Raw genomic sequence first — 27217 nt, forward strand, 5'->3', positions numbered from 1 at the left:
CAATATCAAGTCCCTGGGCCTCTTGGTTATTGAGAAGAAGTCAGTTTGAAGATTATAGCCTATTTGACCAATGTGACCTTGACCTTCATGTCAAGGTCATTTATTTGAACAAACTTTGTAGCCCTTACCGCAAGCATGCTACAGGTCCAATATCAAGTCCCTGGGCCTCTTGGTTATTGAGAAGAAGTCGTTTGAAGATTATAGCCTATTGACCCATGTGACCTTGACTTCAGGTCAAGGTCATTTATTTGAACAAACTTTGTAGCCCTTCACGCAAGCATGCTACAGGCCCAATAGTCAAGTCCCTGGGCCTCTTGGTTATTGAGAAGAAGTCGTTTGAAGATTATAGCCTATTGGACCAATGTGACCTTGAATGAAGGTCAAGGTCATTTATTTGAACAAACTTTGTAGCCCTTCACCCCAGCATGCTACAGGCCCAATATCAAGTCCCTGGGCCTCTTGGTTATTGAGAAGAAGTCGTTTGAAGATTATAGCCTATTTGACAAATGTAACCTTGAAGGAAGGTCAAGGTCATTTATTTGAACAAACTTTGTAGCCCTTTACCGCAGCATGCTACAGGCCCAATATCAAGTCCCTGGGCCTCTTGGTTATTGAGAAGAAGTCGTTTGAAGATTATAGCCTATTTGACCCATGTGACCTTGAATGAAGGTCAAGGTCATTTATTTGAACAAACTTTGTAGCCCTTTATCCCAGCATGCTACAGGCCCAATATCAAGTCCCTGGGCCTCTTGGTTATTGAGAAGAAGTCGTTTGAAGATTATAGCCTATTTGACCCATGTGACCTTGAATGAAGGTCAAGGTCATTTATTTGAACAAACTTTGTTGCCGTTCACCCCAGCATGCTACAGGCCCAATATAAAGTCCCTGGGCCTCTTGGTTATTGAGAAGAAGTCGTTTGAAGATTATAGCCTATTTGACCCATGTGACCTTGAATGAAGGTCAAGGTCATTTATTTGAACAAACTTGGTAGCCTTTCACCCCAGTATGCTACAGGCCCAATATGAAGTTCCTGGGCCTCTTGGTTATTGAGAAGAAGTTGTTTAAATGAAAAAGTTGACGCCGGACTGACGGACGGCCGGACGGCCGGACGACGGACGCCGCACTATGGCATAAGCTTTTTTTTTGTATAATTGACAGTTTTCAAATTCCTTTCAAATGAATAAATTGATTCTATATTGTTAAAGACTTATAATTGTATTTTTTGGGTAAATTTTAACTTGAAAATACCCAACTCTCCTAGAATTCGCATATAACTGAAATATGTGATAAAAAATGAAATCTCTATCATGTAAATTATATTTAGGCTATGAAATGTTTATCTAAATCACTGGGAAATATTATATACACTGCTAATGAAATAGCAATCAATTATTTGATATTAAAAAATAAATTTATTTATTATATTCAACCCTCCTCCCATCACCATGTTAAATACAGATATCCAGACATGTACATGTAACAAAATTAAACTTATCCTAAAATCTCTTCATAAGAATAAACATCAGAAAATATTTTTTGAAGTCCAGATGATGTAAAATCAATAGCTTTTATTTAAACGAGGAAATATTCGTGTTCTTCATGAACAATATCTTATTAATTCCTGTCGTACTTTAAATTTTGGTAGAAGAGCGGAGCTGGTGATGACATAGGACACCTCTGATTGGTTGACACCATGGACAATGGCATCCAATCCCAGCGTAGCATAGAGTGTCACAACTACAATCATCAAACAGATCCATGTACATATATAAACGGACCAAAGAAAAACAGACACAGTTACTCATATTTATCCTGTGATAAGCCCAAGGGGGGACAGTTAGTACATAGACTCTGACTTAAACGGAGGGCAAATAAGCTTCTGCTGGAAATATAAAAAAAAAAAAAATAAAAAATCAAGCTTTTTTTAACATTGATATGGATATATATGTATTACAAAATGCTTAAAACTAATCTCAAAAACAATGGTATTAACACCTATAATTACAGACTTTCTAAAAAATTATATTTCTGAAAAATCTTCCACCTATAATGTACATACATACAATGTTGTTGTAGCTATACCATAACAACTATTCTCAATTTTCTTAATTTTTTTTCTTTCTCAATTAATGGACAGTAAACCAATAAATATTTACCTGGGAAGTTGTACTTCAGGCAGGCTTGTGCTGCAATCATCCACTCCGCCCTCGTCTCCGAGAATATCAGAGTGTTTTTGCGAGGTTTCTGTCCAAGGGCAAGTAATCCACTCCCAAAATTAGTGGCCCTTCCGAAAGCTTCTTCGTATGTAATCCAGTGGTAGTCGCCCATCAGAACCTGCAACATCTCTATTTCAGTTACACTGCTATATTTCGACTGATTTATACATGTAAATTGTAAACCTCAGGTAGTTGGGTTGGTTAGGTTTTGTATTGTTTAACATACCTTCAAGAGAAGACACCGAAGAACACCCCCCCACCAGGTCTCATTATACTGACAAGTGAACCAGTCTTTCCATTTCCAATAATGCTGAACATTAAGAAGGAGTGGCTCAGATTTTTAGTACTCAAAATCCTCAAGTACATTATGTATATGTCTTCTCCAGGAGACAGAATTAACCCAAATCCTTCCTCACAGAGGAGAACGTCCAGGAGACAGAATTAACCCAAATCCTTCCTCACAGAGGACAACGTCTAGGAGACAGAGCCTAAACCCTTCTTCACAGGGATGAACGGCCAGGAGGCAATAATATATAGCCTAAGCCCTTCCTAGCAGGATGAATACTCAACTAAGTCCACAACTGAGGCAGTACAAACATGGAATCTCATTAAAACCATACTGTGTACCTGATAGGACTACCATTGCAATCAGCATTAAATGTAGGATATAATTCTGATTAGATTAGTCCTGCAGATCTATTGTATTTGTTACTATATTTGTTATGGAGTATGCTGATTATTTGCTTTTCCTGGAAGACTTTCTTTCTAAGATTAGAGGAATGACAACTGGATGTGGTACACTTAACTCAGGTAGAGTCATGAATTCTTCAATATTAAAAAATCCTCTCAATTCAACCATTCAAGCAAATATATTGACCCTTTAAGCGGCAAAAATATACACAGCATATACATCTACATTGATTGATAATTCATTTCTGTGGAACTTTACTAAGAAGCTGCCATGAAATCAATGAACATTTGTATTATTGTTTCAGATGGTTTCTCCAAACTTCTGAAAATTCAAGAGGTATTATAATTTCCCTCGGCAAATTATAGCGGTGTCTTGACACCTAACTACTTTCCTTAACACATTATTATCTTCCCTGACAATTTATTACCTCCCTTGACACCTAATTACCTCCCTTGGAACATTATTATCTCCCCAGAAAAATTTTTGCCTTTCTTGACTCATTATTATCATCCTTGATACACTATTTCCATCCTTGATAATTTGCTGGACGTTTCCCTCTGGCATATATATATATCAGAATGTGTCAAAGGGGTAATCAAATTTTCCTCACACAATTACAGTAAATAAAACAAACAATTTTGGAAAAATCTATTTTCGGTTGGAGAGAGAAATTACCTTCTTAAAGACTCGTCCATTGGGCTGTTTTTCATCTTCCTCACTTAGAAGTTCACGTGTACCTAAGCAAGGTTTGGCAGCATATAAATGGACGGCACGTAAAAATAGGTCATCTACAGTATCAGATTCTTGAAACCAGGAAGTAACCAACTGACCACTTGGAAGGTCAACTGCTCTATATGGTCCACCAGGTAAACCGCTTACAGATCTGGCCTAAAATCACAAAAATGATCATCATAAATAGGTTTGTATGGAAGACAACTAGGTGAATAACACTGCTTTCTAGATGTTAATTAGGGGATAGTAAGTTGTTTTGAGTGACTATACTGGCAATTAGAACATGAAATTTGGTTTGAACTCGAGACCGATAGGTCGAGAGTTTAAACCAAATTTCATGTTCTAATCGCCAGTATAGCCACGAAAAACAACGTACTATCCCCTTTCTAACACGTTTACTATCGCATATATTTAGAAACATTGTTTTACAGCGCTACAAGTACGCTGTGACCTCCGTTAGTGACGTGTCATACTGTGGCGGATTGACCAATCAGAGAGAAGCTATCAAAGTCGGTCAATTGGCCACGCCCATACTGGCGAGAGCTCGGTCTGTATGTTAATGAAGCGGGGTATTTTGATTGTTGTGAAAGTCCTGTTTCCGAAGATTTAAAGACATATTTGGATTTACTCTGCAGTATGCTTAACGACATGTGCATTTTAACAAAGTCAGAGTTGATGTGTTTCTACAGGCTCAACCGTTATGTGAAGTTGTGTGCACTTGTTCCATTTCATTTCGGATTTTACTTGACCTTAGATGCTTACACACGGACGAAATGAACGTTTCAATCAATAAATGACGGTAAGAATGATGTTAACGATTTTTGTTAAATTTATTTCGTTAATTCATTCTAATCGATTTCTTCACTTTCGATTCCAATATCACGGGTCATCAATCATAAATGGTGCAGATCAGTGTTGAATTTCGCTACGAGTCGAACTTGACGCCATATTGTTTTGATTAGAAACGGGGCGTGGCTTAACACGATAGGTCATGGTTCTATCGCAGATTAGAAGTCGGTCCGCAACCAATCAAAACACGCGTTGCAAACGAATCGTGTTAGAATTAGTAATATACATTGTATATACTGTAAATGGATATTAAGCAAATTATCAGTAATCTATAATCTTAGCAGTTTTGCACTAAAAGCATTAATTCCACTGAACTAATATGGTTTTCAATGACCAGTATAGTGGTTACTCCAATTCATCATTGCACTAATCAGTTACAACTAAATAGTTAGTACGAGGATCAAAGTTGAAAAAAAAAGAGAAAAATACTGAATTGTCTAACCAGCTATCTAATGAAAAATACAGCTGACATAAAATAACTTTTTTTATCCATTTAGTACATACTGTTTTGTGATGTTACAAGCTGATAACACATGAACAGTGGGATAAGTTATGTATATGCGGAAATTCTGATGAGAAGGTAAGAAAATAGATTCAAATTTATTCCGTACTAATAGCCTTATAATACCAAACTGATAAATTTGATAATCCTTCCATACCTATAAGGAAATAAAACAATTTGACACCGGAACATGAATTTTGACATCAAATTACTTGACTGTCCTTGAGATATTGCAATTGAGGAAACATCTGGTTCCTGTTACAACTGAGCTGTACAACGTAGCTTTGAGATGTGATATAGAGATGTCTAACTTACTTTGACTCTTCTGGAATGTTTCCTTTTCATGTCAGGACGATTGACGATGTAATAGGGCACAAATGTAATGATGTTGTACATGAGCGCCACCACATTGAGAACACCCACAAGGGCAGATACCCAGACATCGGCCATCTTGGTTTCTCTGGTAACCTAGCACATGCAGTTGCTGAAATATGAAATATAAAATTGTATTATTTTCACTCTTGAACAATTTTGATCATCAAATGACAATGCACATACATGTACAATTACTCAATATATGTTTGTATCTTACCTGTGTCTTGATAAAGGGACGGATTGCCTTGAAAATTCAACAATTTACTTGTCTGTATTGTTATATTTATTACAAGACCAATTGATTGGTTTATTTTGTGTAACGTCCTATTAACAGCCAGGGTCATTTAAGGACGTGCCAGGTTTTGGAGGTGGAGGAAAGCCGGAGTACCAAGAGAAAAACCACCAACCTACAGTCAGTACCAGGCAACTGCCCCACATAGGTTTCGAACTCGTTACCCAGAGGTGGAGGGCTAGTTATAAAGTGTCAGGACACCTTAACCATACGGCCACCGCCACCTCACATGGCAATTGAATGCAATGTATATGTATAAATGATAATACGTTAAAGATGCTACGTGTCTTTAAAAAAGAGTAGTTATGATTAAAAGGAAATATGAATAGGCTGTGGTACATGTTTATACAACAACAAAAGTTATATGCATTCATATACATATGTACTTCACACTTTCTATTAAGTTGATTTACTATTACCACCATCCTAAAATGTGAGCTTTTCTTTAGAATCTAGAGTAAATAATTAGTATTTATTGTATCCAAAAGAAATGATATAATGCCCCACCACTATATTTCGTAACTTTCAGTCTTCAGAATCAATAATGTTTTGGAAATAGATATGTTTTTTTTTAAATTTTATTTTTAAATTTTTTAAGTGTATGAAAGATTATTTCTTTTCTCTGTGTAACATAGTCATTATATGTATTTATGTGACAAGTATGTAGTATATACTGTCAACCTGTGAGCAGAATTTACTTAAAAACTGTCACCTTAATAATTTCTTTTTCTTTTTTCCTTTACCTGAGACGCTGAGTAACAGAAACAAGCTAGCTCCACTACAGGCTGGTACTGGTCAGTCAAGCATGAATAAATATACAGCACATGTACAAGTACTATCAATTGTAAAATGTTGGTCTATCAAATCAACCCCTCTCCCGGGAACAGACCAGGTTAATTAGCAAGCTACATCAGTTGTGTTAATTTTATAATCTGATGTATATGATATCTACACCAGAAGACAGCATTATAACTTCCTTCCCCTTAAATCCATGACTCAAGTGACGTCCTGAGCTAATTAATAAAGATTAAGAAAGGCACATCCGGCTGCAAAATGTAAGTGCACAAACGTTGATGCATGACCTTTACTTAAAAAAATATCACTCGATATCAATACTACATAGTATACGTAGGTCGTACATTATTTCATTAACAAGTATATCTAAACAAGGAGCCGCAAAGCTTGGCATTATCCCCCGCGCCCCGCAGTTGGTATGAAAACCCAAATACAAGTATATATATAGCTCAAAGTAAGAGTTATTAAGGAAACAGTAATTTGGTATTTTTGATAAAGTCTCCATGGTGACAGAAAAAATACCGAAAATGGAAGGTCCGCAATAGCAAAAGGCACAACTAGTCTGATATATTCAGAAAGTTTCAAGGAGCTGCATTGAACAGTTTTGGAGTTATAGCCCGGAAACAAAAGGAAACAGTAATTTGGTATTTTTGATTAAGTTTCCATGGTGACAGAAAAAATACCGAAAATGAAAGGTCCGCAATAGCAAAAGGCACAACTAGGGCACTAGTCTGATATATTATACAGAAATTTTCAAGGAGCTGCGTTGAACAGTTTTGGAGTTATAGCCCGGAAACAAAAGGAAACAGTAATTTGGTATTTTTGACTAAGTTTCCATGGTGACAGAAAAAATACCGAAAATGGAAGGTCCACAATAGCAAAAGGCACAACTAGTCTGATATATTCAGAAAGTTTCAAGGAGCTGCGTTGAACAGTTTTGGAGTTATAGCCCGGAAACAAAAGGAAACAGTAATTTGTTATTTTTGATTAAGTTTCCATGGTGACAGAAAAAATACCGAAAATGGAAGGTCCGCAATAGCAAAAGGCACAACTAGGGCACTAGTCTGATATATACAGAAAGTTTCAAGGAGCTGCGTTGAACTGTTATGGAGTTATAGCCCGGAAAAGAATCTCGGATGGACACACAGACGGACGGATGGAGCCCAATTTAATATCCCCTACAAACGTGTTTTGCGGGGGATAAAAATTATATCATTTAATAGACCATTGTACAGTATCATAATATTTTGACTTTGAAATATTTTTCCCTTATATTTCAAACATTAATTAATGAATAAATAAATATTATATTCATGCATAACATAATCACTGACACAAATCTTTCTTTCTTCAACATCTGTAAATTATTCAATTTTACATCCTGAAGCAACATTCTGTTTGCAGCCATATTTGATGACAACAGTATTTGAAATCAAATATCAGTCAAACTAATAAGTGTACTTATTAATTTATTATTCATTCATTGATTCATTTATCAGCTGACCAATGTCACACATTAAATTTTCCTATACATTGTAATTCAATTGGATGTTACTTTTAAACTTTTCATTTGTTAGGTCGATTCTCTCTCACAGAATCGGCCAAAGCTTTTTTGTACTTTCATTTTACCTATACATGTATATGCAATTAGCAATTAACTTTCAAATGAACTTGAATTGCTTCTTATTGATTATACAAGTCTTAAGTTAGATTTTCTGTTGCTTTTCTTGCTACATCAAATGAAATCAATATACATTGTATTCAAAATAATGCATCAATGGACTTTTACATCCAATTCAATAGCTATTTCTAAAACTAAAAGTCCTATATTCCTTCAGAGACTTAAATATCCATCTATATATAAAGTCTGTGGTTCAATAAACCAATTGATTATCGATTGAATTGGCCCTTCTCTGGGTGAAAAATAAACAGATAATGCTAGCAAGTTTATAAAATTGCTAGTTAAAACGATCTGGGTTGACAACTTTTGATGAATGGTTTGTTGATTACAGATAACCTCAACGAAATAATTGATTCTAACAGCTACAGAAGATAAAAACTAAGTATGGGATGGCCAGCCATTCACCAGTGGCTCCTGTTCAACTTGAGAACAATAGACGGAGCGTAATAGTATCATGCAGGTATCTAACACATATTACAGACTTGCATCAAGGATGCGATGTGTGTCTCCTCCCGATAACATTACTCAATGTAATTAACACTTTCTAAGTATATATACTTAGAAGTCCAACAGTCGATATGTGAGTCATGTTTCTGTGAAGTGTGACACACTTTTATAGCTTCATCTTTTGAGCGTATGAGTCATGATAAAAACAATTTCCCTATTGCACTTGGGTATACAGCAATGTATACGTATAACCTTCCCGTTTTGAATGTACACTTTGTCTTTTTACCATATTTTTAGTGCATCATTATAAATAATTTTAAAATTGATATATATATAATATATTCATCATATCAGAAATCTATTTAGTCCACCTGAAAGCCAACAGCTTTATTAGCTTATAAAAAGCTAACAAATAAATATATCTTTATAAATATGATTATTTCTTAATATTTCTTTGTCAAAAAATTGAGGTCTGCAAGTGTTTAAATGAAGTGTGCATTCTCCCCAACTTTTATGGAAATTCTAAATAATTAAGTGGAACAATTTCAGACACAGAAAAACATTTTCTATAAACTAATCTTGATAACCATGAAGTGAACTAGAATGACAGATTGTAAAATGGCTTGATGATCCTACATAATTGTAATCATGAACAGAAATGGAAAAATAAGCCACTTATATATAGGCTCAACATACAGCACAGTAAATTAATAAGTTCACATGCATTGTTATCCTGAATGGAGTTGGAATAATGAATAATATATATATGAAAATCAAGTTTTTATGCTATACATATGTATTTTATAATTTGATAAATGAATATAAATGAAAAAGCTAAATTTTGTACCCTCAAGTCTAAAATTCTTATCAATGAAATAAAATATTTTTTTTACTTAATTTTAAAAATTACAATATTCACTGTATGAACGACAACAATTTTGGGCTTGAATCCAGTTTTATTATCATTTTAAAAGAATTATATGACAATTTATGTGTCAAAAATGTTTAAAATGAGTTCAAGTCTATGTTGTGTGAAATCAAAAACTCAAATTGAAAACAGAAGTGTTTCTTTATGATGAACTTAAAATGATGATATAATATTTTTGATATAACTTTATATAAAGCTGGAGAGTGAAGATAAGCGAGAGAATTTATTTGCACAGAGATAAGATACCAGCTATATACATTTACTACTATTCTGATCAATATTAAATAACTTTAAATTCCTCTGTCTACAGATATTAAATATAGGTCAAACATTTCTCTACAGACCTGCTGGTTCCTGTCCTTTTTGGGGCTGTAATGAGTTACATGATACTATGCTACACGTTTTTAACTTTATTTTTTCTAGGAAGAATTCTATATTCAAATTCAGTTTACTCAATATCTTCTTACTGTACATTTCACAATAAAAGAACTTATCTTATATGATTTGGAACAGGAATCACCGTGGTACATATATAATGTGTATCATTTGCTCTTTGATCACTGTGCAAGATATTTTTATAATTAATGCTTCCCTGCTAAACACTTAAGTTATTTTATTCACAGCTGTAGACCTATAAATACACTGTAGATAGCCTTAAAGTTTTACTTCTGTGAAAAAATCTGATTCCAAGAAGAAGAAATATATTTTGTGTATAATAGTTAAGTACACTGTATTCCAAGAATAAGTTATGACAGCTATAATATATTTAAATAATATACATGTAGCTCATTAGTGGTTTCTTAATTTGGTTTAATTTTTTCCCTTCATAATTTTTGTGTGTTTTAATTATAAATATTTCAACTAAATGTATCATCAATTACAAATCACACAAAAACAAATAGATATATAAGTATATATACATTTTTTGCATATATCGTATGTATAAGGACGACGAAGACGACGATGATGATGATGATGATGACGATGGTAAATAGGGGTGGATAGTGTTTGTTTTTATTCCATCAACGACCATTATATCTGTTATTGAAGAAGAGTTTGCTGAACAGCTCCGTTATGCTGTTGTTTTTATCAAGCGACACTAAATATTTCATCACGTAGCCTACAAACATTGGAGTGTTAGGCAGTGTCCAGAAAGATTTTTATAAATACGTACAGTACGAGTATGACCTTCTTTGACTTTGACATTTAACTAAAGGCAGTGCTGCATCATGTTACGTGAACATCAAAATACTTAAATATACACAAAGAATATAAGATTACCTTGTCAAACTCCTCTGTGTATTCCAAAATATGTGCGAAGATTTTCGTCTGTCTGCTCTAGATCTCAGATAAACCCGGAAACGATTACAAACGGGGTCTCTTAGACGCTTAAACTATATTTGCAATTTAATATTGTTTTTCGTTCCGTTCTCATGTGTGTTGCTAGGAAATACATATATATAAACTTCCAAACTCAAATATTTTCAATGCCCTGCAAAAACCATGACAACCTATGTTTTATTCAAAGTTCTCTTCGCGAGTTTTTAATCTGCATTTGAAGCGTTATTATGACCATGATTACCATAAACATTTTGCACGTGTTTGATGTTGACAGGCGGCGACAATGGTTGACGATGATGACTGGTTGTTTGATTCTATAGCATTGTAAATATTCCATGAGGTCACGTTGGGAATGTGATGAGTATTTCTTGTGGGAGGCTGGTAAAATGAATGAATACAAAACAAACAATTACAGTATTGATTTCAAACGAACAAATGTAGTCTACACACAGGTGCCTGACTCGTTTTATAAAATAATAACATAATGTCATTTATATGTACTCTATATGTTATTATTTTATAAAACGAGTCAGGCACCTGTGGTCTACATAACGTTATTAGATACAGATACAAAATCTTTATTTAAAAGCCGAGAATGTTTACAGGGCGTGCTTTACATGTTACCTAAGCTCTAAAGAACTTGTATGTGAACAAGAATATCTACTGAAGAGCATGTAAAAACAGATGTAATTACCATTTGGATATTTCTAACTTTTGTTGTCGAATTATTTCATGTGGTCACTATATATAAATTTTACATTCAAATAAGTAAGTTATATTAACTTCAAACTATACACACATTTTTACTGAAGTGGACTAAACGCCAGTAACCAGGTACTTCAAATGGTTATAACATCCATCTTTGAGTTCAAGTTCTTGTCTGTATATTTTTTAGGTTCATTAATTTATTTGTTGAAGGAGCTGTGTATCAAACACCAGCCAAGTATATATTGTACATGTACATTGCATTTACATGTACATTGCAGCTCAGAGTTTATAGATGAACTTTTAATTAGTCTATAGGTTTTGATGCACAGGTTCGAGTCTAAATACATGTACTTGTACAATGTAGCTGATATTGGGTAGTTATATTCTCTTTCTCTCTTTTAATCCACACATACAGGTACAATATATGCAGCTCCAATTCTGAAACAACTCAAAACACGATCTTTGATTTTTAGAATTATCAAGAAGAATAAACCAATTTTCTATAAGATAGAAATTTTGATTTAATTTCCAGATATCAGAATTTATTTATGTATGATCTTCAACATGGAATTACAGACATGGATTGGACTGATGGGAATAGTGAGTACTAATTAAGTGTGTATACATGTATGTGTATGTATTTAATGATAATGGAAATAATGATTTTAAATATACAAGTATTATTAAGACATTTTCACATCACCTAAACATACAAATTATACTGTGTAATTTAAATTTGTATGTTTAGGTGATGTGAAAACGACTTTCAAATATATCAATTCGATCATTATAATACATGCATTTATATGTTCTATATAAACATATTAGGGAAAATTCAGCTAGTGTTCTCATTATTCAGGGGTGGTATATTTTACAAAGTACACTAGTGGATTAATTATCAAGCCAGAGCAGGATTTGGCAATTAATTTAACCTCCTGAAACTTAAATAATTAGTTAAACTAATTTGGGGATCTTAATTGTCACCAGTTAAATCACCTGCAGTTGTTTGCAATTTGAAACGTTTCTCAATCCTTTTTTTAATAAAGGGATAGAAATGGGGTGATAAGAAGTATATGAAACGAGGGAGTTTGAATTAAATGACAGAAAAAGGAAGGATTTAAATGTAGAGATGGGAGAAATAAGAAAAGAGAGGTAATATATTAAATCAGCATTGAAACGAAGAGAAAAACAAATGATTTAAATCCAGAGATGTGATATTTTAAAAGTGAGGTAAAACAATAATTTCATGGATAGAAAAAAGGAAAAGATAGATAAAAGATGGAATCAAAATATAGAAAGGAGAAAAATTGATATCATAAAGAAATGAAAAATACAATTAATAGCAAAAACAAACTTCAGTTCTCAGAATCCAAGATGGTTACCTGTCGGCCATGTGTTTTTTTTGTCCAATAACTTTAAAAACTTATAGAAAGATATTACCTATTGAAAGAAAGAAAGAAAGATGGATATTAAAAAAACAACAGGAAAATGAAAAATGATTTAGAGGTGGATGTCATGATGGTAACTATTATATGAACATTACAGATGTGTGCATTGCCACATCCAATGGCAAGAAACATGAGCTGGCGGAACTGCACCTTCCTGAGAAACTTCTGAAAACCAGTCAAGAAGAAGCAGTAAGTCCAATTGTTATGGTCGTATCAAGTGTTTTCAATTCTCAAGTATTTTGATAGATAAAAAGAAATTCGAATGTGAAGTCCATAATAAATTATTCAGATTTTATTTCTCCTGTATTAATGGGGATAGGAGAACTTACAGTCAGTTACTGACCAGGCCCCTCGCCATAGAGAGTCATTAAGATGTAGTGGAGACTTGGTCTCTGCCATCACCCCCTGTAAATCTTAATTATTAACCTTCTATATGGTTATAAGGGGCCAGTAACTGACTGCACTCGAATCTGCTTATTAATTTACAACAGCTTATTTGCCAGGTTAAAATAAGCAAATAAGCATATAGTATTTAAATAGGTGGAGTTGGGGTTTGGCTCTTTATTACCTATATGGTCCAGTAGACTTGGTTGATGCAGATACACATGTGGATCGACATGTTTGAAGACATTGAAGAAACTATATGCAACCTTCCTTAAAATGTTACAATGTGCCATATGCATTGACTAACCAATAACATAATATGTATGATTGATGATGTTTTTCCAATTTATTTCAAACACCAGTTGTACTTATTTCACTAATATTATACTTGTATATAACAATTATTACGACTTAAGTAATGTTAGACATTAAGGAATTATAATTAGGTAGATAAACACTGTTTTCCTGCCTACATACTATGTAACTGGGTTTGCAAAACAACCGAATTCTGAATGCATTTTAGCTTTATTTTTCCCAAAAGGAAATTAAAAATTCCAAATTGTGTCCAAATACATGTGCTAAAAATCCAGAAAACACAGAAAAAAAATAAACAGCAAATATTATACAGAACGCATAAGAAAAAAGGTCAGTTGATCAAGGGTCAAAATTGGTGTGTGCCATCATGTAAAGCTAGAATTTATACTGCATTATACATTGTATATATATATGAACTAGTAAGATAAATGCATGACAGTCATAAAAGAATTATCAGCAGCTAGGGCAGCCAGAAGAACCTTGAGAGTATGTGTTTGATTCCCCAAAACGACGTTTGAATCTTAAGATTATAGCGGGACATGTGTTGTACCATTCACATTTCAGAGAACTTCTGAAATCACTCAAAATCTTAATTTTGATTAAAAATTTGAGTGATTTCAAAAGAGCACTTATAATGCTGGATAACCTGATTAGTAAATAAACTTTTAGCATAATTTACGTGTAAACTTTTCACAATTTGGTCAATTGAATTTTCCCAAGATCCACACTGGCAGGAAAAACACTGATAAATGCCGTTCGGAATCAGGGCATGCACCGATAACAAATAACTTTGATAAAATTCTTCCTGTAAGGCTGATCTGAAATAGTTCTGCATATACATGTATATAGTGCAGTTTGTGTGTTTAACTCAATCGACATGTCTTAGTATCCAGTTAATGAAAAATGTTACCTGATGAAAACAGCATGATATACACGGATGATTTTTATTAAGGCAAAAAAAATGTTTTTCCTGTTACATAAAATTTACCCTAGCTACTGTCTCTACGTAATACTGTATTCGACCTAAAAAACACACCTGCCCCTGAGTACTCACCCACCTTCTTCAAGAAAAGAGGATGGGACGTGTGTTAATCGACACATACATGTACATGCATAAAAGGTTGCTTATATCATGATCACTTTGATCTGCCAATATAATCTTCAGCCGTTTAATCAAAGACTTGATTGCTTTCACTTCATATAAAGATATATACCTCTGGTAAATGAAAAAAAAGAGTTTTTTTTCTGACCAGGTATCACACAGACATACTTCTCTGTACATTTGTATATGGTTTTAATAAGCACACCCTGTTTGTGTTTTGTAAGCACAAATTGTACATGCTTATCAGGTCGAATACAATATTTTGTTTCCTGTTTATTGGGCGATAGGTTGTATAGTTGATATTGAATCGCCATTAAATGTGAACGATTACTTGAGTCACCTGCCCAACCACAGAAATTTTCCTTATTTATTTGCATTTCCTTCTATGATACTTAACGACCCTATATGTCAGCTTTCATACAGGAAATTTACAAAAGACTGACAACTATAACAACAATTTTTTTAACTCCACAGGAAGAATGTCTTCAGGTAAATTTGACCTGATATTATATTGACCTGAAATTGACCTGAAATTGACCTGAATTTGACCTGAATTGACCTGAAGAAATTTTACCTTTGTAGCTTGTACATGTATTAGACCACTTGTTTTTCAGGGTTTAATAAAGAACCGCGATTTCCATATGAATGCTGGATGTTACTGTCCTGATCAAATAGCCTGTCTCAGACATGTCCCTAACTCAAGGTAATTTATATATACAGCGTAACTTTCAATTGATAGATTGAAATGATAAGTGAATTGATCATGGCTGATGAACATAAAATACATTTCTTATAATTGTATTTATCTCCTTATATAAATTAAAGGACCTGCCAACTCCCAATAATTTTAGAATTACAAGCTAAAAGTAATTCGCAAATATTCCTTCCCTAAACTTAACTATCTCTTTGCACACCCTTTGCATGACAGAAACCAATTTGTTTTTTTGTTTTACTCCAACACAGAGTGGTAGCAACCAGTCCCAACACTGAAATATGTAAGATTCAGTTCTGGAAACTTAATGGCAGTGATGAAAGTGGTAAGAAATTTTGCTTTCCTAATTTTAAAGCTCTCTTTTTGCTGTACATTTGGCATAGCAGATGTTGCCAATGTAGCAGAAGACTTGTATCCTTTTTTTTTTTTTTTTAACAAATTTTTTATTCAATTTTAATTTTATCAACAACACATTACAAATACAATACATGTCCATTCAAACTTACAAGCATACATCATATTCATTTAGATATAATGTTATATATATTCATACTCACTCACTCGCACACATAAAGACACCAAATCAAACTTACACATTACAAACATACTGGGGGGGGATTTTCTTTTGCAGCCTCAGACTAATTGTTTGATTACACAGATGGTAAATAGTGTATACAATGTACACGTAAAAGTATATACCTGAACTTTAAATTGTCAGCACAAAACTGTTACATTAAATAAAACCACATCATAGATATATTAAAATCATTAAAATCATATGTTAAGCCAGTTTTCAAGATTATTTTGTAACTCAACATTGTTTCGGTATGCCTTATGCTTAACTATCATCAGCTTATGAGCTTTCAGTTCAAACAGTATATGGTTCTTTAAACTTATTAAATTGATATCTTTTTCTAAACATTTCATTTTAAACAAATATTGTTTAATCAATAGTAAAATAAGGTTATCTAATACCAAATCTGCATCACTGAAACTAAATTTTCCAAGTATAAATTCCTGTTTAATAAAATCGACAAAAATGTTGTTAGCAGCAAGTAATTGTTTAAATTCACGTAAAAGAACACTAACCTTATCACAATCCCAAAAAAAGTGTTCAATGGTTTCTGGAAAATTTCTACAGAATGTACATAAATTATCTTGTTTTATACCCATTTTATGTAGAATTGTATTTGTAGTTAAAATTCTGTGATTGATTCTGTATTGAAGCCATCTTAGTTTTGTACTATTAGTGGTTTTAAAAACATTTGTATAAACTTCTTTCCATTGGTTTTCCTGGATATTAAAAATTAAGCTCCATTTTCTTTGTGATGTAGGCTTTGTGTGATTATGGCACAAGATTCTATAGATGTCATGTGTCCCTTTTTTATTTCTTAGTATAACTTTCAAATTTAAAGGTATGTTTGGTAAACAAATTGCTGAAGAGAAAGTTTCCTGTTTACTATTTATAAAATGTTTTACAGCTCTAATAATACCATGAAATGTTAAAAAGTTGGATCTTATACCATATTTTTGTTGAAATTCTTCAAAATTATAAAATGAGCCATCTTTTTTAACAATATCATATATATACATTACCCCTTTCCTGAACCATTCTTTGCAGAAAGCAGGTTTGTTGTTTATTTTGATGTTATAATTATACCACAAAGGATTTTCCCAAATTTTTTCATTGTAAGTATTGGACCCATCTATTGTTATATACCAAGCTTTCAGAACATCTTTCCAAAACAAATTTGTACATTCTTCCAAAGCAATTTTGAGTTTTTGAAGTCCACAATTTGCCAAAGCAAATGTATCCATATATTTATCTGTAATATACATCCAACTAGCATCATCTTTATAAATCCGCCTTACCCATGTTGTCTTAAGACCTGTTATAAAAGATTTTAAATTAATCATCTTTAAACCACCTTCAATATATGACTTAATTATAACATCACGTTTAATTTTGTCTGTTTTACCACACCAAAGAAATTCATATAATATATTGTTGACTTTTTTTTATATACGATTCGTTTGGGTTCGGGAGAGCTATAAAGAGATGATTGAATTGTGAAATAAGTGGTGTTTTTATAATAGTTATTTTCCCTATTGGAGTAAGATTTCTTCGGCTCCACGAGTTAATGAGGGATTTCAGTTTAATAAGTTTCTTGTCAAAATTCAATTTTACTATTTTATGCAAATCAACATCATATTCTATTCCTAAAAGACTCGTATCCTTACCGAACACCTGTTCTTATTCTCCTTGTACTTTTCAGCAGGGGAGCTAATTGCTATACTCGGGCGTTGGTGACAATAATGACTAATGGTGACACAGCATTGGTATTTTACATGTGTGCTCCCTGTGGCAAGACCTTTTTATCTGAACTGTATTTGCAGACCTGCTGACCTTGACAGTGACCTTTGACCTATTTTTAAGTTTTTTGTTTTACCTTGGCCACAGAACTATACGAATAGGGCTTTCATATTTGACATGTTTTTTGTGACAAAAAATTTCCATTGATACAATATTTTCAGACCTGTTGACCTTAAACGTGACCTTTGATCTACTTTAATGTATTATGTTGTCCTCTGACAACTCTAGTTTTCCAAGGTCTCCATGCAAATTTTTGGTCATATTTTGCCTCTTTTTTCAATTTTGAGTTAGAATTAAAGTTCTGGTTATTTTTAATTCAGTATTCTCTTTTGTTTATTTTTTTATTTAAACTGGTTATAAGTTTAGATTATTGTTAAGTAGTTTTAGGATGGTTATCAAATATTATGACATTTTAGTTTCTAAAATATGATTGCCTGTTATCAGAGCAATGTGGTTTTAAAGTGTGACTGGTTTTGATTGTAAAAAGTGGACATTGTGATACAGTCCTGCTAAGGGCATATTCCCTTCAGCTTGATTGGTCGAGGGTTGGGGTTTAGGTCCCCCTTGATACACACTACTCTCTTTGCTGTTACATTTGCAGCCATTGACCATATAATCAAAGTGCAAGCTAAATGTGTATACAATGTATGAGATTGAGACGCTTCGTGATAGATAGAACCTGGATTGAGGTGTGTCAGGGGTGAACACATATCATCTTTAACAAAAATCATATTATTAACACATTATAGATTGTTTGTGTTGAAATTTTAGAAATTTCTGCTTTCAAAACTACATTTTGTATTTGTTTTGATCAATACATATATCTAAAAATACTCACTGTTTATATTACCTATCTAGTTTGTACTGAAAATTGAAATTTTGACATTTTTTTTTCAGATGTGATCAGAAATATCTCAACAGTTGAGAACAATAAGAGTAAAGGGTAGGTAACTCTGTCAATGTTGTTGTAAACTTATGAAGACACCACACACAGGACTTGTATTGAAATAAGTTTCTTCTCACTTATTGCAAGAGTTATTTCCCTTTTTTCTGGATCAATATACCCAGTACATGTAGCTGCAGACTAGGGGATTGTGAGTTTGACACATGAATTGCTATTTGTCTTCTTATATTTCGTTTTACTGATGATTAAAGATCAGGTGCGTAGCTGCCTGTATGCAGGTACACAGGTGAATCCACTTAATTTTCCATAAAAAAATTGTATCAATATGAAGTCAAATGCACCTTGTATACATAGTAGAACCATATAGTGACACTGATACATCAGGAAAAGAAATTAAAAAAAATAAATGTTTACTGGGGAAAAACCGGACCGTCGACTTTGTTTGAACTCCATTTTAATATTTTCAAAACTTCAAAAATTTCGGACTCACACCAGCGTTCATAAATCCACTTAATCAAGGGCCCATGCAGCTACGCCCCTGAAGATTATTGAATAATTCTGTCTTTTGTTCAATGGGTTGTTACATGTAAATGGCTCGATCAGTGGATAGTAGATCTGTCTTTTGCCAATTGAGGTAGCGAGGGAACAATTTCCTAGTCAGATTTTAAAAGGTATGCCAGTCATCTGCCAGACCATGTTGTTTCCCCAGGTACTCCATGTTCCTTCTGTTATTGCAAAATCATTTTCTCATTTGTATCTGGGGGAACAAGATTTATTTGTACATGGAAAGTTGATATACACTTAATTGTTTTCAAATGGTTGCCACATAAATGAAATTTGTAATTACAAAATGTATGTTTTTTTCACCTGTCTGACAGGAGTCCAGCTCACATTACACCTGTCACTGGTACAAACAACGTAGTGTTTGGCTCTCACCTGGATAACCTGTGTATTGTGGACAGTATCACAGGGCAGACTACCAGTAAAGGTAAGGATATAATATACAGTAGGACTTGCTACCAAGGGGGCTGCGATAGCTCAGTTGGTTCGAGTGCTGGTCATATAACCTCAGATGAAGATCAGAGGTGCCTGGTTCAACTCACACTTCTCGTATCGGTTTGTGTTCCTCGAGAAGCTGAGAAGCGGCCTGCCAGTACTGTTGTGGTAAATGTCCTTGTGCAAGACACTTTACCCTAATTGTTCTGGATGGCATGTGACAGGCCTCCAGTATGTTGTTCCGTGAGGTAGTCACCAACTACTACAAGGAGATTTCTCCTTAAAATGACCCTAGCAAACAAACAAAAGTGCTACCAACAGTCAAGGTCATTGTCGCTTTGAAAATTTTAATTAGCACATGTATAGGCTTAATAATTTATATATGTATTGCTGATGTGTATTCTCTATTTGGCCATGCCAACAAAATTGATGGTAACACTTTTGTAAACTTTTGTCTGACACATAAGATTATGCATATGTACATTGTTGAGGTCAGGGTGGCCCAACTCTGATTTGGCACGTACACGCTTTGTTCTAATTTTCACATTTTGTGAATCTGTTATATAATTGTGATGCAAATCAAAACAATATGTGAATTGAAGGTGTAAAGGTTTAAAATATCTCACAGAAATAGAATAAGAACATAATGTTATTGTGGAACTATATTCTGTTAATCTCACAGAAATAGAATAAGAACATAATGTTATTGTGGAACTACACTTGTATATTCTGTTAACAACCTTTTCCTCCAAATTGGAATCAGCAGTACAATCTATAATGTCCAATGATGTTAATAATTTATTTTAGAGTGGCATAAATTTAAAAAGCTGTCAAAATATAAGTGTAAAAAATAACAGTTTATTTTGTTGTTGATAACTGTTGCAGTTTACACACCAGTAAATGACAAAAAAAAAAGAAAATTTATTTCTTAATGATGTGCATTTGTGTTTTCCTGAGTGAATCTCGAGGGGAGTTGTACAGTAACACTTGTGTTGTCTTGTAATTTTTGATAACAGTCACTAGTATTTCTCTCTTGACTTATTCCATAAACCTAATAAATGTGAAATATAAAGTTGTTTTTTTTTACATACAGCCCATATCTATCTTATGTTGCAGGGCTTCAGAGATGTGAGAGAATTAGCTCTATGGGGCTCACAGATAGCAACACACTGATATGCTGTTGCCAAGACACCGGTGAACTTGTCACCTTTGACCTCAGGGAAGACATATCAAAGGTCAAACATGAACATACAAATACTATTTCTGAAGGTCAGAAATGTTTCTGGACAAGTTCTGTGACTGAATCAGGTGTTTACAAGTTATCGTCTGAAGGTGAAGTTCGGAAAGTGGAAAAACACGATTGGAATAATGATGTAGGCCGTTGGTATACTGAATTAAATCCATCATCAGATTTCAGTTACCTAAAGATACATGTAAGTATCTCATTATCCACACATGTTGGTCGCTGTTGTTTTTGTGATGTATTTTCCTGTAATAAGCCCAGCAATGTCTCTTGTAATGACTGTATAAGTTGTGAATTGCATTGCCCTTAATTCACTGTGACCTTGACCTCAAGGTTAAAGGTCAAATCAGTGTTAATTTATTCCAATAATTCTTCTCTGGGCAATAACTTTTAAACCATGAAAGATATCTTAATGAAAAAATATTTTAATCCCCCACAGACAAAGTGAAGTGTTCTGTCATTGGATCATTGTGACTTTGATCTCAAGGTCAAAGGTCAAACAAATGCTATTTTTTGTCCAATAATTCTTGTCCAGGCAATAACTTTTAAAATATTTGAGATATCTTAATGAAAATTGCTACAGTATACCTTTATCGCCCACTGATCATTCAAAGGTCAAATATATGTAATATTTGCCTGAGCCATAACATCTTAACTGTTGAAGATATCTTGATGAAACTTACATCACAGTTGAATAACCTAAAGGTTATATGCAATGCACTGCTGTCAGGTCACTTTTACCTTATTCTCAAGGTCAAAAGTCAAAGTGAAAGTTTTTCTTATGCTTTCTTATATAGTGATAACTGTAAAAGCAGTTAAGATATCTTAAATGAAGTTGCTGTATACCTTTCAAGGTCAATGGAGTGCAAAAAGTTAATACCTAGTATGGGAGAAGGGGAGGCAAGAGTTTTTGTTCATCAAATATATCTGGTTAAACACTTGTGTGGCACATCTAAAGCATTTATATATATTCAAAACAGTATTTCATTGCAAAAATGATTTATCAATGCTAAACATATCTATATCTTAGCAAATTTTTTTTTTCCAAAAAAAAAGTACTGATATTTGGTATGTGTAAATTTTATGTTTCTTGTGGTTATCAATAATACTGCAAATATGAAAAGAAAATCCTTAGTTATTGTATCTGATCTTATATAAGCCCTCCTACCCCTATAAGCACACTCCCTCCTTTGAAAGGAAAACATGATGAGTGCACTAATTGAAGCAAGTCATCTTCAGTCTTTTGAACAAATAATCTGGATTGTATTCCCTACATTAACATTATAAATGAAGCAAAGTTTTATTCTAATAAGTATGTTCTTTTAGTGTTTTTGCAAGTGAAAGTATTACAATGTAGGTCAAATAGGGTATCAATACTACAACTTATGAAGCACCTTCTATTTCTCTATTAATAAAATAATGTACAACAATTGCAACACATTTATTTCTACATCAATTCTACAGAGTACAACAAATATAATACATTCTATTCCTACATCAATGATGAAATGTACAACAAATGTAACACATTCTATTCCTACATCAATGATGAAATGTACAACAAATGTAACACATTTATTTCTACATCAATTCTACAATGTACAACAAATATAACATTCTATTTCTACATCAATGCTAAAATGTGAACAAATGTTACACATTCTATTTCTACATTAATGCTATAAATAATGTACAACAAATGTTACACATTCTATTTCTACATTAATGCTATAAATAATGTACAACAAATGTTACACATTATATTTCTACATTAATGCTACAATGTACAACAAATTTAACACATTCTTTTTCAACATCAATGTTACATTGTACAATAGACATTGTACAACAAATGTAACACATTCTATTTCTACATTACTTCTGCAATGTACAAAAATGTAACACATTCTATTTCTACATCAATATTCAATGTACAAGTGTAACACATTCCTACATCAATTCTACAATAGACAACAAATGTAACACATTCTATTTCTACATCAATACTACAATGTACAACAAATGTACCACATTCTATTTCTACATCAGTGCTACAATTTACAACAAATGTAACCCATTTTACTCCTACATCAATTCCTTCTGTTTGGAAGTAAAATTAGGTAGTTGTTTCATGCACTTTAGATATATTATTACTTATTTCATTTTTTTCGCATTTTTATTGTGATCTTACTGACATCCCTTGCATGTGGAATATGCACTCTGTATTTTCTGTATTTTTACAAACGCTTTTGCCATACATGTATACCTTGTTTCACTCGGAACATTGATGGGTATTTGTATTCTTCTTTGATCTCATATATTTGTGTTTTCGGTTTCTGTTTTACAGGCCTTACCTGGAAATGAAGACGACACAGTTTACATATCTGGTAAGTAATCTAAGTACAAGCAAGTAAGAATTTGTACGCTATAGATGTACTGGGTTTCGTTTACGTTAACACCTCTGTGTATACTTATATTAGACTGGAACTTCAGAAAGAAATTAAACTACACCCTATAGACACATTTTTGATCACTTTTATGTCATATCTTATACTTGTGTGTTTGTATGATGGGCCTATTTGACAAGGTAGTTACCATGTACCTATATTAGTTGTAATTTGGATGAGGGTTCATATACATATGTAGTCTTTTAAAGTAAATTACGCCACCTTCTGTATGTTTTGTTCACATTATGCCCTCGTTTTTCAATTTCGATTAAGAATTATGATTTCGTTTACACATCCTTATATTTTGTTCAGGTTATTGTCTTTAAGGTAATGAATTTTGATAAAATTAAATACTCTCAAAATGACAAAGAATCGCGACATAATAACGAAACCATAACTCTAAATCGATATATCGAGGGCAAAATATGAACAAAAATATGGATTTGTATTGAGGTCGTTGATAAAGTACAATAATAAGACGAAGTTCTCTGGATGATTAAGCATCTTTAGAAGTATGAGTCATACACTTTCGTATTATTTGGTCTACTGTAGATGTGAAGGGTAAAAAGTAAAGAATTATCAAGATCAGATTTGTTAATGACACTTGTTATCCGTGTCTGTACTTGATCATTGGTTTGCATTTGAACGATATTGAAATACTATTGATGAGAAGTCTAAAAGAATCAAAGAGTTTACTGATTTGTGTCATATACCTGTAGACCTCCAAGAGTTATTCATGTCTCCAATATCATCTAAATTCGTTTTAAAAATATTTATGATAAATGTTAGTCTTTAAACTATTTGATACTTGAAATATTGACCAGAATTTAATGTGAATGTATACAAATAATGACATAACTGTTACATGTAATCCCATATTTGATCTACCTCCGTAACGACACATTTCAACTTTGTTCCAGGTTTTGACAGTAATGTATATATTTTCAAATTACCTTTGGTGTCTGAGGTGGGAGGCAGTACCGAACGGGTGGTTTCCAAACCCTGTTTCCAACACGAAGGTCATTTACGGAATGCAGGTACATGTACGGACGTAGATAACAAAGTGTTAACCACTGTCACCCATCTCCTACATCCACGACAACAGGATATTGTCCTGTCGGCAGCCACGGATGGTTCCCTGCATGCCTGGCAGATCAACACGTGTCTTGATAAATAATAAATACATACCATGTACATTTATGAACATCAATTCTACCATTCACAAACTTCAAATACAATATGTATTAAAGATGCTACACCGTAGATAGTGTATACTCTAGTACTGCTTGTTAGAAAGAAAATACATAAAAAAAACATTAGGTAAAAATAAGTCATAGATAGAAAATGTTTCTTTCATGACCTCAAAACAGAGATTAGTGATGTGCCTCAAATACACAGAAAGAGAAAAGACAAAATATAATGAAAGTGAAAAATAAGGGATAAGTGTACTTTGAACAAAAAGCATCTTTTCTGGGAACATTTTTTGCAAATGTCTTTCAGTATTAATGTCATACTCCCACTACAGTCTAGTTTCGCTATCTCGAAGTCAGTGGTGTCATGACAATTTTCGAGATATTCTGAAGTAATCGAGTATAACTATTGTAGATCTTTTTACCGTCAGAACTGAAATTTTTACTTCGAGTAAAGCAAACAATTGACGTTGCCACGGTTGGACATAAGGAGAACCAGAAAATGCTTTCCTGTCTGATTTAATGACATAGAAAATGAATGTTATTTTATGATTCAATGTTATTTTTATGTCGTGTATTTTAGAATTATTTTATCAGTTTCAATTTTGCGTATGTTGTTAGGTTAAATTTGCAAATTTGCAAACGGAATTATAATGCTTACCAGGGCCGGGTTGCCACTGATTGTATCGTTAGTAAACTGTTCTGTTGGTATGTGGTAGCTGTTATACAGTCCTTTCGTAGTGCAGGTGGCAGACACTCAATTTTAATTCATTTAAATAGTGACACTATTCAGACTACGCATATGTCCTAGACGTTAACTTGATAATCCAGTATTGAACAGGTAAATAATGCTTACACTGTGTATCACCACTGAAGCTGTTCGCATATCTGACAAGTCCTGCAAGGACGAAACACATGCACCATGCAGTTATATTCATTGTGGCTCTACAGTATAAAATTATATAACTTTGAATTTGAATTGAAAGGTGCTAATATATTGTGAGTCTTTTGTGCAATCCTTATGACGGGGTGGCCTCCTGCACAGATTAAAGCCTACAGCAGAATTTATTTTAACCGGTGAATACGAGATCTGTCAGAATTAATGTCCTGGTTCTATGAACTTCTATGGTACTGTATACAATGTACAGCCGACAAACCAGCACGTTGGTGATATCTTGACTTTGAGGCGGGCTGGTGAACATCGGTACGCAGGAGCAAGTTTTTTGTTTCTTTGTTTTTTGTTTTCGTTAATAATATCTTCAGCATCGCAACAATGGATAACCTTGAAGTAACAGGTCGATATATGATATCTACATGGACATGACACTCTCTGTTTGCCTCAGTAGTTATCGATTGCCAAAATAGTCTCACCATGGTCCAGAAAACTTGATAATTCGTGCACAATTAGTATGAGCTATTCGTTGTCATTTAGTGAAATAGTTGACGACATATATATTGACATTAACTTTGTCAATAACGACAGCAGTCATGTCCAGTAGGATATATTAACGTGTTGGTTCAGATCTCGAATTGTTACGGTGTAAAAGATATTGACGTAAAAAGAACTTCCTTGTGCGGACCAATCATGTGTTGTAGTGTTTGTACCATGTGTAAATATTGCACGTTTTCATCTATACAATTGTGACGCAGTTTTATAACAAGGGAGCTTCTCGTGTCACTGGTAGATATAGTCGCCGTAGAATTACCTTTATTGATCAATTTTAGAATTTAATTGAAATCCAACAAGCTTGTTTGCAGACAGACGTAGTCGGGACAACGGGACCTGTCGCAGTGCATTTCATATCGAGCATCGGGCGATAAAATTAAAAAGTATCTAGTATACCCGTTGACGACCTTGACAGTTCCGAATTCATTTGTAGCGGTTTCCTATGAACACTAGCTGTGTGGTGTATACCTGTCCGCAATGTAGAATTATTAGCCCGCCCTTTATTGAGATAGGGTAGGGAGTGGTGTAAATATCTCGTAATATCTTTGATTTTTTTTTTAAACTATATGATTTTACATTCGTATATTATATTTCCTTACCAAATGTACATTGTATATCTTGGTCTGTGGTTTAAGCACAAACACACATTATACAATCTTATTAAAGCGTCATTCACGAAACATAAGCAAACAATGCTTATCGGTATTCGAACGATTAAGTCGTAGTAGTAATATTAAATTGACGAGGGCAGCTATGAACAAACTTTAGATTTACATAACCGTGAAAGACAAAATACAAGATGGATCGTATTTTGTGATCTATAACCTACGTTGTCAACTTTTATTCTTTTGTGTTTATCCTTGTGCATAAAAAAGCAATAAACCATGACAATAGTGTGTTTTTTTTTCCATTTATTAAAGACCGTCTAAACCCGATACATTACCCCCGGATCGAATCGGTCAATGTACATGTTTACCTCTCACAGCTACCTTATTGTCCGGACGCGTCACTCGGTGATGTTTGGGACTCGCATATGGGAGACTCAAAATGATTTACACTCTATATCTCTCATAATGTGACTTATCATTTCCATAAAGC

General features: G+C 33.4%; 2 protein-coding genes across 3 annotated transcripts in view; one reads left to right on the forward strand and one right to left on the reverse strand.

Moving 5' to 3' along the window:
• Positions 1-10901, reverse strand: part of LOC117341976 (long-chain-fatty-acid--CoA ligase 4-like) — a 31111-nt gene extending 20210 nt beyond the window's left edge. Inside the window, exons 1-5 of one of the 2 annotated variants that reach the window (XM_033903883.1) lie at positions 10790-10901; positions 5306-5474; positions 3583-3795; positions 2157-2334; positions 1631-1737 (exon numbers count right to left, since the gene is read on the reverse strand). In XM_033903883.1, the coding sequence (XP_033759774.1) occupies positions 1631-1737; positions 2157-2334; positions 3583-3795; positions 5306-5440 (633 nt within the window). In that variant the 5' untranslated portion in view covers positions 5441-5474; positions 10790-10901. Of the gene's footprint in view, positions 1-1630; positions 1738-2156; positions 2335-3582; positions 3796-5305; positions 5475-9852; positions 9873-10789 lie in introns of those variants that run through there. The other variant, XM_033903884.1, reaches the window with a different exon arrangement.
• A 179-nt stretch (positions 10902-11080) lies between these two features.
• On the forward strand, positions 11081-27014 carry LOC117342534 (WD repeat-containing protein 73-like). The gene is made up of 10 exons (XM_033904714.1): positions 11081-11173; positions 12090-12157; positions 13103-13194; positions 15421-15509; positions 15770-15843; positions 18790-18835; positions 19675-19784; positions 20909-21225; positions 23383-23422; positions 24403-27014. The coding sequence occupies exons 1-10, from the start codon at positions 11133-11135 to the stop codon at positions 24657-24659; spliced, it is 1134 nt and encodes a 377-aa protein (XP_033760605.1). The 5' UTR covers positions 11081-11132; the 3' UTR covers positions 24660-27014.
• Positions 27015-27217: the final 203 nt, after the last annotated feature.

The sequence above is a fragment of the Pecten maximus genome, chromosome 14 (assembly GCF_902652985.1).
Source record: "Pecten maximus chromosome 14, xPecMax1.1, whole genome shotgun sequence".
NCBI lineage: Eukaryota > Metazoa > Mollusca > Bivalvia > Pectinida > Pectinidae > Pecten > Pecten maximus.

Excerpts from the sequence above, each read along its gene's own strand:
- LOC117342534 (XM_033904714.1), top strand. The coding sequence starts at position 11,133 with ATGGTTGACGATGATGACTGGTTGTTTGATTCTATAGCATT. Across the intron at positions 21,226-23,382 it reads TCAGTTACCTAAAGATACAT|GCCTTACCTGGAAATGAAGA; the intron begins GTAAGTATCTCA and ends TCTGTTTTACAG. Across the intron at positions 23,423-24,402 it reads CGACACAGTTTACATATCTG|GTTTTGACAGTAATGTATAT; the intron begins GTAAGTAATCTA and ends ACTTTGTTCCAG.